At 35.6% G+C, this 13,426-nt stretch overlaps 1 protein-coding gene across 1 annotated transcript; it reads left to right on the top strand.

The window, feature by feature from the left end:
- The first annotated feature begins 9,513 nt into the window (after positions 1-9,513).
- LOC142622352 (indole-3-pyruvate monooxygenase YUCCA2) lies at positions 9,514-12,907 on the top strand. Its single transcript, XM_075795801.1, has 4 exons — positions 9,514-10,586; positions 11,457-11,705; positions 11,818-11,940; positions 12,198-12,907. Exons 1-4 carry the CDS (start codon positions 9,903-9,905, stop codon positions 12,396-12,398), a joined length of 1,257 nt encoding a protein of 418 aa, XP_075651916.1. The 5' UTR covers positions 9,514-9,902; the 3' UTR covers positions 12,399-12,907.
- The last annotated feature ends 519 nt before the right edge of the window (positions 12,908-13,426 follow it).

Raw genomic sequence — 13,426 nt, 5'->3', positions numbered from 1 at the left:
TGCCCTTCATTTTTCATCATACTAAAATAATTAATAATTGATTCTAAGATAAATTTTTTATAAATATATTTTTATATATATAGTTAAATAATAACTCAAAATTTCATTTTCCATTTGTAAACACCTCATTTTTAACTCGTTATGACTTGAGCCCTCATTCTCCAATGACGATATCACTAGAAAGGTTCATTACTGGTCTAGGGCCAATTAAAGGATATTTTGGTGAAGAAAAACCTTGCAAAAAATCCTAAGCATGCACGTGCGGGTACAATTAATGCACGCATAGGCTTAGACCATGTGTGCACTTCCTTGAGCACGTGAGTGCATGTAGGGTTGCATAATACTTTGTAAGGAAATTTTTTGGCGGAAATACACGTAGAGATAATCCCACATTACATGGGAAGAGCCATGCACCCCTTTTTGAACACTGTAAAAGGCGCTTTAAGGCTCTTTTTTCAAACATACAAAATCTACTCCTAAAAAGTGATTAAAAATGGAGCTTTTACTTTAAAAGCATCCTCAAGTTAAAGTTTCTAAGCCTTCTAGTTTTTTTTAATCACTTTTTAAGAGTGAATATTGTATGTTTTGAAAAAAGAGCCTTAAAGGGCTTTTATAGTGTTCAAAAAGGGGTGCATGGCTCTTCCCATGCAATGTGGGATTCTAAGCCTTCTAGTTAAACTTACTAACCCATTTGAGAATTTGTTTTGTAGATTGATCGAAGGAAATGGTCAAAATCAAGTTCCAAAGAGCTCCATTTTGTGAGGTATCATTCTCCACCTTGTTTTGTTTTCCTTTAAGTTTCACATCTGTTTTATTGCTTTAATAATCTCTTGTTTAGTTTAGGTTTATTACTTTTTAGTTTAGAAGCATGCTAGGTTAGATAAGAGTAGTTCTAGTTTTTTGTTGCCAATTGTGTTTCTAGGTGGGGTTACATAGGCATGCTCATGCATGCATATGCAGCTCCAAGACCATGCGTACGCATGTTCAACCCAGAATTCCATGTTTTGTTTGTTCTATGCTTTCCTTTTTACATTGCTTAGTTTATACGTGTTTAGGTTCTATTTAGTCTATTTTAAGTCTCGAATGCCTTTCATAACAAGTTTTACAGCTTTAGTTGCTTAGATTGATGATTAGGGTTACATACGCATGCTCATGCATGCATACGCAGCTCCAAGACCATGCGTACGCATGCTTATGCATGTGCACACATGTTCAACCTAGAATTCTAGATTTTGCCTGTTCTATGCTTTCCTTTCTGCACTGCTTAGTTTATACATGTGTTTAGGTTCTGTTTAGTATAGTTTAAGTCTAGGATGCCTTTCATAACATGTTTTGCAACTTTAATTGCTTAGATTGATGATTAGGGTTTGAATGCTTGTACGAACACATGAACATGCATAAGAATGCAAGAACATGCATTGATGGATAGGTGCTATGGTGATGATACAATAAGGTAGGTGCATGCATTATAGCATGAATATGCATGCTTGATTGATGATGAACATGAATATGCTGTGATATGATAGATGTGATGAAATGGAGGATGAACATGAGATGTTAATGCTTACTGTCATATGATGATGCTTGCTGCCTTGTGTGATATGAGATGTCATGCTTTATGAATGTTAGGATGTGTATGAGGTACCATGCCTAGATGAATGGTAGGACTCGTATGAGATGCCATGTTTATATGAATGCTAGAATGTATGCTTAGATGTATGTTAGGTTAGAACTAGAGTGCGTCTGTGCATAGGATAGCCTATTAGAGGACCCTTTGATATAATTAGGACGTGGAACACAATGAGAGGATGACCCAGTGGTTGGGAAGAGTTGGGTGCCTAACGCCTTCCCGATCTTTATACCTTAACTTCGAACACAGACTCTAGATAGATCAGGCCTTCTACAAAGAGCATAAATATGGTTCATAAACCTAATTTAGGTGGCAACATCTATAAAACCCTCTGCCTCCGATCTACTCGACTGAAGCGTATTTCCTAGAGCACGGTGATTGTGCATAGTAAGGGGCGTTAGACACTATCTTACAATTTATGGGGGCGAGCACTTGCGCCCACAGAGGTTACTCCGTCCGGGATAAAGAAGTTAACCTCTGATGTGCTTTATATCCTAAATAAAAGGCTTCTTCGATATGTTTTTCACACACTTGCATATTGGGTTCACCTTGTTACCCTAGTTAGAGGTGAGTGAGGAATTTAAGGCTTTATTCTGGCTAAGACTTTTTGTATTTCATCCCCACCAACTCACAATTTGTACCATTACCTATGATGGGTTTTGAGCACATTAAAAAGTTGCCCACCAATCCATTTGGGTCCATTTAGGCCCTAGGTTGGAGCAGAGTCTCCCTAGTTGTGTATGGCCTACTAATATTATCCCTTTAGCATTAAGGAACCTGCCTACACATAGAGTGATCTTAGATCCTATCTAAAGAGGGAACTTTTTTTATCTCTTGTTTGTTCAACCATATATCTTGTGATCATGACCTTTAAAGACAAAAAATAAAAGGATAAAGGTTAAAAATGGAATGATGACCTAGAAGTTATGGTATACCCTAAGCCTTTGGGATGAAAAGAAAAGAAGTACTCAAGTATAAGGGGCTTGTCCCAAATCCCAAAGGTTTGCCATAACTCAAAGGTTCATAGGACTATAGCCTATTTGTCTTAGGTCCAATCAATGCCTTTTGAAAAGGAAGTCTTAGGCCTAGCATCCAAAGATCCTACGAAATCATTTAACCTCTCTAGTCTTGGGCCTCTTTGTTGCATGTAAAGGCCAAGATGATGTGAGACTCATAGACCTTGAGAGAAAGGTCATAGTGTCCTCTAACTTAGAGGGTACTTCAAAAAGAAAAAGAAAAAAAAAATAAAGAAGATTGAAATGAAAAGAAAAAGTGAAAAGCCCAAGAGTGATAAAAATATACTATAGCCCATGTTTAAAACAAAATGTTAAGAATCTATAAGCCAACTTTGATGAAAAAGCCATGAGTGTGAGATGAGAGCATCATGTAAATGGATTGAGCCTTATTGAAACAAGGGGCAAGGCCCACGAGAGGAAAAAGAGTGATTTTGTAATTGGGCTTCATTAAAATGAACTTAAACATTCCTAAGAACATCTAATTAAAAGGCTTTTAACTTAGGACATATACTTATGAAAGAAGGCTTCTGTTTTCTGGCATCATAGCAGAACCAGCTCAAAGAAAGCACATCCCTGATTTCATTTAGGTTCAACAACCCGGAGCTACACATTTGACCAAAGTTGATCTTAGAACTCCAATAGAGATGGCAACAACAAGTGAGGGAGCGTTTGTTGAGAAAGTAGCCCAAATGATGGCGGAACAAAAGATGTTGGAACAAATGGGGGCTTGCCTCACTTGCTATCTTGTGATGATGCTTGCTACCCTGTGGAATATAAGATTTCATACTTAGATGAATGTTAGGAAGTGTATGAGGTACCATGCCTAGATGAATGGTAGGACGTGTATAAGATTCCATGTTTAGATGAAGTCTAGGATGTATGTTAGACTAAAACTAGTGTGTGTGTGTGTGTGTGTGGGATAGCCTATTTTCCTTTGATAGAGTTAAGATATGAAATACAATGAGTGGAGGTCGACCCATAGGTTAGGCAGATTTAGGTGCTTAAGACCTTCTTATCTCTATACTTTAACTTTAGACACAAACTCTAGATAGATCAGGTTCTTTGCAAGGGGCACAAATATGGTTCATGGAATTAATTTAGGTGACTGTAGACACCTCATTTTGTACCTGTTATGACAAGCTCCTGTTCTCCAATGACGATAGCATTAGAAGGTCTAGGGCCTAGCTATGGAAATAGTTTAGTTAAAAGATGTTTTTGGAAGAAAGAAAAACCTGGTAGAAACCCTAAAAGTGCATACGTAGCCATGAGCATGCATACGCATCCTTAACCATTGTGTACGCAACCATGAGCATGTGTACACAGCTAAGGTTTCAGAATTTCTGTAAGTAAAGATTTGCTGTTTGATTGATTAGAAAGCATGTTAGGTTGTTTAGACTAGGTTTTTTTTGGTGTTGTTTGCTATGTTTTTGGGCAAGGTTGCGTACGAAGACTTGTGCATTCTTATGCAGCCTTACGACCCTGAGTACATAGGTTTCTACATGCATACGTAAGTTTAGACTAGAAACCCAAATTTTTTTCCTTCTTGTTTTATTTCATTTAAATGCATGTTGTAGTTTCTCTTTAGTTTATTTCTCAAATGTTTAGGTCCTAGGTCAGTATTGTAACATGTTTTAATCTTCCTTTGCTTAGATTGCAAGATTAGGGTTTCTATGTTTGATGAACGCTATGAACATGCATATGAACATGAATATGCATTGATGTATAGGTGTTGTAATACTGTGAGGTAAGTCATGCATAATCACATGTATATGCATTTGATTTTGGTTGTTTGAAATGAGTTGATTAAAGGATAGGTTGAACATGCTTGGTTAGTGCTTTGATGCCATTTTTTTTTTTTTATTCCATGATATGTAATGATGTTCATGCCTTGATATACTTGCTGCCCTTGGATAAACATGATTAAATGCCATGATAGATGAATGCTAGGTTCTTAGGACAATATACCATGTTGTGTGATTAGATGCATGTTAGTGTGTGTTTTAGTCTAGAATTGCCTATTAGAAAACCCATTGATGGGATTAGGATTTAGAACATAATGAGTGGAGGCTAACTTATAGGTCAGGTGGAGTTGGGTGTCTAACACATTTTCATCCTAATACCTAAACTCTAGACACGTATTCTGGTTAAGATAAGTCATTCCACAAGGGTACTATGTATATGGTTCCTAGACTTAATCTAGGTGGTGACTCTATTTTCACCCTCCACTTGGTCCACCCTAGGCCGAGGTGTACTTCCCATGAGGAGAACAACCAACTCATCGTAGGTGCTTGCGCCCACAATGTCGACTCCCATAAAACCTTCTACCTCCGGTCCACGTGGCTGAGGTATATTCTCTAGAACACGACGATTGTGCACAAAAGGGGAAATTAGACATTGCCTTTCAATTTGTGGGGGCGAGCACTTGCACCCACACTATCTTGTACACACTAGGATGATCCCATATCAGTCATCGACACACAAAAATAGCAAAAAAATTGACAACAATTAAGCAACAATTTTCTAAACCAAATATAAATACAATATGATATAATACACGATATATATTATAACATTCACTTTTCCAATAACATGTGTTTCTAAAAATAAAAATAAAAACTTTCAATATTACTCAAATTCACTCATGACTCAACAACAAAGTAACAGTAACCTAGCATCTGAGCACGCGCTCACGCGCATGCTCAGAGGTCTTCAATTTCTTTCTAAAGGTTAGTAATTTTCATTTATCAAAATTTTGAGTTGCTACTCTAATTTGAACTACATTATAGTTTGCAATGATTCAATTAGCCTTGAAAAATTAGGAGTTTAGCTTAGACAACTAAGATAGAAAAATTAAATAAAAATTGAAGCAAATAATCATAGAGACTCAAACAATAGCCGAATATAAACAAACTTTTTTATGTTTGGTTTGCTAGAAAAATGTAAGTGAGAAAAAGTACCTTTGTTCTTTGTCTTCTTCCTGTGAGTATTGAAGAATAACATGTCTTCAATTGATTTGAAAATGCTATCTTGAACATCCCTCAAAAATCTAAAATTTGTAATATACCTGTACATATGTTTATTTATGGTTTTTACATTTCCGTTTTGCATGCCATATTTGTACAAAGTTTTTATTTTATTTATTTATTAATCTTGAACTGAATGAAACAGATACATATTTCATATGGTACATATTTTATACCGTACATTACTAATTGTTAATTACTCACCTACATATAAATTGTATTGTATTAAAATGAAAGATTCACCTATTTGGCATGGACTTAAGGGGTTGGTTAAAATTTTATTCTGAAAAGTTCAATTAACGTATAAAACACCAATGAACGTTTAGACTCACAAATACAAAATTACCAACACAAGCTTATACCCAAACAATATATGTGTGGAAAGATGAATATAAGCTAAACCCAAATTGATAAAACACTCTAAACTAAAATCAATCACAAACACAGTAGTAATTAAAAAGTAAAGAGTAAGAGAAGAGAGATGCAAATACAAAGATAACAGGACGATGTGTTATCGAAGAAGAAACTAAAGTACTCGGTGAAAAACCTCTTCGCCACCCTCCAAGCAGTCAAATAATCCACTAGAGAATAAAGTTTGGATACATGAATAGCAATAGACATTCCAAGCCTAATCTACCTAGTGCACTTAAGCCTTCCACGCTTCTTGCTCCAACAGGGTTACACCGAACCTTGTCTTCTCTAGCCTACCGGATCCCGCAATAAGCTCATTGCATCAACCGAACGAATTTGCTCTCTTTGAACTGCTTCCCAAGTACCAAATACCTCCTCACTGATATGGGTATGGTGAGATAAGGATTTGACAAATGAACCTCTCAAGGGTATGTCAATGGAGAGGGTGAGAGTAGAGGGATTTGGAGAATCAAAAGATTAAGATTGTGGATTAGTCAATCTTGTTTTTCTCTAGGGTTTCTCTCTTAAAATTTTCTCTGGAAGCTCTCAACATTTTATGGGTGTAAGGGTATTTATAGTAGGGTACGTAAGGAATGTGAAAAGGCAAATTTCATCCAAACAAGGCATTTTGGCGACTCAGACTCGCGACTAGTTCCAGTCACGAGTCTGAGTCGTGAGATAACTCCCTGGCTAGACTGTATTTTTTGTCTTGTAGTGCTCCAGCTGTTGTGACCCTTTAACTCCCTGCATGCTTCACACGTGTGTCACTTTGGCGACTTGCCAGTCGCGAGATCCAGTTGCAAGACTCCTTTGAGTGCACACATCTTGAGTTTTCTTCACACTCTCTCACACACAACCCTTACATAATTCTCACCTAAATACAAGGTATCTAATTGCTAAAATACAAGCAAATTTGGCACGGAATAAAGCCAACACATGATTGAATAAATTCAACCTTATATATTCATGTCATGGTTTTATTTGGGATGAGTAACTTAGGTTGTGTTTAGTTTGACAGAAAATATTTTCAAGTTTATTGTTGCATTTTTGAAAATATTTCAAAAAATATTTTTAAGTGTTTAGTTGTGTTTCTGAAAATGTTAAGAAAAACATATTTTCTATTAATTTCCCTCATTTTCTCATTTCTCAAGTACATATATAATTAAAAAAAAATGAGAATTTTAGATAAAGAAAATTGTGAGTTTCAATGACCAATAGTGGTGGCGGCTAGGGATGGTGGTTGGGTGGCTGACAGTAATGGGCGGAGATTTAATTGATGAGTTTTGGGTGATGTTGAAAATGAAAACAATTTTACGGTCAACTGGAAAACAATTTTCAGTTGACTAATAATTTTAATTACCCCAAATACTTGCAAATGCAAAAAACATTTTTTGAAAATCAATTTTCATCCAAACAAATATAGCCTTATGCTATTTTAATTTCATTTGAGGTGAGTGAGAGAAGCAAGTTGTGCTATATATTCTGACATAGGAAAAGTTAAAAAATAAAAAATAAAAGAGAGAGAAAATTATTAATGCTATTCAGTGCATCAGCGCTGTAGTGGGCTTCAAAAAAGTAGTAAAATAACATATGGAGAACAAAACAAAACCAAATCTTCTACGCACGCGACATAAGTGTATTTTGAAGGAAAAGAATCTTGGAAGAAGAAGAACCAAGATGCTGTTAGTTAAATGTTTGAAGTTAAATTCAAAGCAGAAAAAACGTCCAATAAAGTGAAGAGATTCTCCAAAATCGTGGGGCTTTAAAATGGAGAGTACTTGGTTCTCTGCCTCCAAAGTACAACATAATGGGCATTGCGATGAGGCAATGAGGACATTTCACATTAGCCTTAAAATAGTGTATTTCGATTCTCATTTTCTATCCCACTAAATGCTTCGAACCTGATGTGGAGAATCCATAAATGATTGGGGAATCTAAACTTAAAAAAAAGCGGAAAAGAAACAGAAAATAATCCACCATTGCGAAAGCCTCTCATTAGTCATTTCTCAAGTGCTTGATTCGAGAATGGCCTCTTAAGTTTGTGATCGGAAGCCACGATTAGGACTCTGCAGTCTGCACGCCACTCTCGATCACTCTACATTCTATCTTGACATTCCATAAAATAGGTTCCCAAATTCTTGTGCTGTGTAGTACTATTGTTTTGCTATATATAGTTATATTTTTGACCATAACGATTAAAGGGTTCCACACCTTTATGCAATTGGAAGATCAGTGAACTCTCCAACCTTCCTATCTTTTCAATTTTGGAGCATATTAGCTGTTCATATATATATATATATATATATATAAAGAATTCGAAAACCGAAGAAAAAAAATCACATATGTCCTCATTCCTTAATTTCCATGTGCGAATGTAGAGATCAATATATACTTCATGAGTTCGCTTGATATTTAAGTCACCACGCCTCCACGTGTTCTTTTTCTTCTCCTACATTTTTTAATTAAAGAAAACCACACCTTTTGTGGTGGGGGATTTAGCAAGAACCCGTACCCATTTATAGATAGAATATAAATATTAGGAGAATGTAATAAAAGCCTTATGATCTCCATAAGGAAAGCCTAAGGAAAGCCTAAGTTGGGCTACAAGCCACAAAGATTAGTTTTTTCTTTTTATTTGAATCAACATGTCTTTTTGAGCACTAAATTGAAATAGTTGGGGTAAGTCTTATTAGGTTCTAAAAGTTTAGAATAATTGGTAAATTGTGAATACAAACTAGTCTAGATATAGATCTTAGAGTCTATAGGTATTATTAGACAATGCTCAAGGTGATACAAGTCAAACCAAACACAGATGAAGGAAAACTAAATTTTTTTCATCTTCCACCATTTTCTATCCCTCACTTTTCCATCCTCAACCAAACAAAACCTTAACAATTAAATGAAATATAGATGTAACATCGCAAGACATTGATTTGGCAAGATGATTTTTGATAAAATTTTGGAACACGTGATGTTAATCAGATTGCTTGTTTTCTATCATGAAACATCTCAATATGTGAACTTCTTTAGAGCATTCACATCAACCTTAGGAGGTTTTAGCCCTTTTTAGTTTTAAAAACTCACTTTTGTTAGTTTAGTCGTAGTACTCTATCACTATTCTATTTTAATATTATTTTCTTTCTCAAATATATTTTTTAACTCAAGATGTGAATAAAATAAGATTTTTATTTGGGGATTTTAGTGAATAGTGCTCAATAGATATATTGAGACCATGCGTGAAAACTTTGGTTGAGTTTAACTTTTCTTTTTTTTTTTGGGGACTAAATGTTGCTTTGCTAAATTAAATGAAAATTTGTTCACTCCTCTCTCTCTCTCTATATATATATATATATGTGTGTGAGAGGGTCTGTGTATGTGGGATTGTTATTGGTTAATGTTTGTTCTTTACTAACATAGAGACTCAAATGCCATAGTTATGTACTTCTTTTTCTTTCCTATCATTACCAATTCCTTGTGTGTAAGTGAAACATCTTGCTCTAGTTCCGAGCTTCTTGCTCTCCGTTTTCTCATCCATTGAGCAAAACCCAAAAAGAAATCAAACCCACGTTTCATAAAAGTGGATAACATAAGATAAACTCTCTCAAAATCACAGCCTAATCTCTACACTCACAGAGGGAGCCCATGTTCCCGAGCTCTATTCCATGTCAAGAAAAGTGATTTCTCTTTCAAAATTAGACACTTTCTTCAGTACTTTTCTTCTTTTTCGTGAAGTAGTATACTCTCCAAGGTCTGAAAAAAAGTAAGATTCATTCTGTTTGCAAACTGAAACCTTTTCCTTTGGCTCTTTCTCACTAGCTGAATATGGCATACATGAAAGAAGTTGAAGGTAAACGAGTCCATGATCCTCTGCACGAGAAGATGGCTAAACCAAGGTGTAAATTGGTGCGAGGACCAGTCATAGTTGGGGCTGGACCTTCGGGTTTAGCTGCAGCTGCTTGTCTTAAACAAAGAGATATTCCAAGCTTAATCCTTGAACGAGCTGATTGCATAGCTTCCACATGGCAACACAGGGCCTATGACCGTCTTCGTCTTCACCTTCCAAAGCAATTCTGTGAGCTCCCACTCATGAAATTCCCTAAAAATTTGCCCACTTATCCAACAAAAGAAGATTTTGTTTCCTATTTACAAGACTACGCCAACCATTTTGACATAAAACCTGTGTTTAACAAAACTGTGGTGAGCGCAGTGTTTGATCAAATATGTGGGTTTTGGAGGGTTACGACCACTGGCTTGGAAAAGGAAGAGACAGAATACGTGTGTCAATGGCTAATAGTTGCAACGGGAGAGAATGCTGAAGAGGTTGTGCCACAATTTGAAGGAATGAATCATTTCGATGGAACTATTGCACACACCAGCGTGTATAAGAGCGGTGAAAAGTATAGTGGAAAGAGTGTTTTGGTGGTCGGATGTGGGAATTCAGGCATGGAGGTTTGCTTGGATCTCTGCGGCAATAATGCTCGCCCGTCCCTCGTAGTCAGAGATTCGGTGAGCTTACTTAGAAACTTTTACAATTTTCTAATGAGCATTTACTATTCATAGAGAAGGTCAATGTACAGTTACAATTGCAGCAAAACCTACTAACAAGTTTCTCTTGCTAGCTCCACTAGATCCCATATAATTAATTGATAAGAAACAAATTTAAGGTGGATTTCAGTTTGCTAAATTTATGGTGGACTTTAATTTTACTTTCACGAGACACGGAATTATTAATATCTTTGTTTGATGATAAGAAGAAATTATTTATTAAAATTTTTTGTCCTTTAATAACACACTATATGAGTTTAAATTTTGCTTACATAAAACATGAACTCATTAGTTTTTTCTCCTCACGTTGAAGGGTAATAATTGTGAAGAGACATTACTAGTTAAAATCCTATGATGTTTATTAAAAAAAATTAAAAAAAAAAAAAAGGAAGTGAATGAACTTTTAATTTTCATCAATAAGATATCTTATATTTTGTAACTACTGTGGTGTTGACTTAGTTTTGACTGGTTTGTATTTTTGAGGGTTTTCCTCCAAAATAAACGAAAGTCGGTCAATATAGTTACAGAAAGATCTTTTAATGTCAAGCTTCTTTATTTTCTTGGTACTTGTTGGCATGCGCAACAATGTCAGTAGCCCAAAATCTTATGGCATAAAAGTCTTTATGTACTTTCTTTTTTGTATAAAATTCTCTATACACTAGCTAGTGTCAGCGTTGCAGATTCTTTTTCTGATATGGAAAAATGACATGGAAACGAGCGATCGGGACTAATCAGTGGCCTCATTCTCATGCTCTATCTTTAAGCCCCCCCACCCTTACCCTTTTTTATTTTGAGTGTGTGTTTCAAGTCTTTTTCTGAATCATGGTGCAGGTGCATGTGTTGCCCCAACAGATGCTAGGAACATCAACTTTTGGATTGTCCATGTGGTTGCTCAACTGGCTTCCCACGCGTCTTGTGGATCATTTCTTACTCCTAATGTCACGTTTGATGCTTGGGGACACTTCTCGATTTGGACTAAATCGCCCTCAGATTGGTCCTCTTGAGCTCAAGAGCACGTCTGGCAAGACACCCGTATTGGATGTTGGAACCCTCGCTAAGATCAGAACTGGGAATATCAAGGTTCATTTTCTATCCAAATGCATCTCTATATAATATAGCTTTGTTTATAAGTTTTTCCTAACATTTTAAGCAGAGAAAGAACTATAATTCTTACCGCACTGTATATGTGTAGGTATGCAAGGCAGTAAAGCGACTAACACGTCATGCTGTGGAGTTTGTGGATGGCAAAGTGGAAAATTTCGATGCCATCATTTTAGCTACGGGTTACAAAAGTAACGTACCTTCTTGGTTAAAGGTAAAGATGAACTTAATTCGTAATAGGCTTTTGTTTGTAAGTTGTAATAAGGGATAATAAACTATATATTCGTATAAAAAAAAATAAACTATATATTTTTCATATGTTAAAGTCAAACCGTTTTTAAATATCTAGAAAAAGAGACACCACACAATGAATATATACGAATGATTAAGAAATGTACTTTTCTTTTAAGAATTGCAACTTATAATTGAATAATATTCTCCACGTTCATAACCTTGAAATTTTAATCTCAGGAGAGTGATATGTTTTCCAACAAAGATGGGTTGCCTCGAAAACCATTTCCCAATGGATGGAAGGGCGAAGGTGGGCTGTACTCCGTGGGCTTTACTAAACGTGGCCTGCTGGGCACGTCTCTCGATGCAAGGAAAATTGCCGAAGACATAGAGCCTCTTTGGAAGAGAAGTCTTATAGACTCAAAAAAAAAAAAAATATAGCATTTGCTAATACGACTTATTGTTAGTGGTAAGTAAAAAATTAATATTAGTGGTGAATTCAAATGAGAATTAGTAAAAACTTGTTAACTCAGTTGGTATGAAAAATGTTTTGAAATTATTTGTGTATGTAACACTACTCTCTCTCTGAAAAGTTGAGATCACTTAGCTTATGACATTCACCGGTGCATGACTGCCACAATTATGAACTGAAAAGGAGACATACTAACAAGAATACGCTTATGGACTTCCATGGAGCGCTCAACACAATGTTTGTGCTAAGAAAGTTCCCCCATTTGTTTAAAGGAATATCGAGGAAGGGGAAAAAATTTAGTAGAATATATGTGAATTCTAACTTTCCAATTACAATGCACCTTGGAAAGTTAGGACAAGAAGGGGTGGGGGAAAAATTCATGGTTTCAATGGGTATATATGTACATTATCATTTTTCTCTACTTAGGTAAATTTTTGAGAGATGGAATGGGGTGTTCTACAATTTCAGTAAACTTTTAGTGTTGCGTGTTATAAACTATATTATTTCAATTGGATTTGTGGTTAGTGTATAGTAAATAAGATGTTTCTATCAATTGTACCTTGTATTATTGGTTCTCCAATGTGTTGTCCATGTTGTAACTCTCATGACTAGAGTACCATATAAACATATCTATCTAATATGTGCTGAATGAACTATCAAATGAATTGACATTCACACCTAACTTAACTTAAAGCTAGTGACTAGGGACCATCATATATCTTATTTTGGGGAAAACAAAAGGAAAAAGTGCTTCAAAAGAAAAGAAAAAGAAAGCAAAAGAAAAATCTTCTAGGCATTGTAAAGGTCCCATGAAGATGAAGCGACCCTCATCAGGTTCTCCTGTATCTCTGCAGATTATCTTTCCAATGATTTAAATGCTATATGATTTGCATTAATCTTAATTCTCATTGCCCTATTTCTTGGCCTTTTGGCTTTTCTATATATCCTCATCACTAACTCGGACCACCATTGTCTATTGAAGATCGATACAATCTCC

The sequence above is a fragment of the Castanea sativa genome, chromosome 1 (genome assembly GCF_040712315.1).
Source record: "Castanea sativa cultivar Marrone di Chiusa Pesio chromosome 1, ASM4071231v1".
Classification (NCBI taxonomy): Eukaryota; Viridiplantae; Streptophyta; class Magnoliopsida; order Fagales; family Fagaceae; genus Castanea; species Castanea sativa.
The sequence above is the reverse complement of the archived record's forward strand: the minus strand, read 5'-3'. Positions and strand labels throughout refer to the sequence as shown.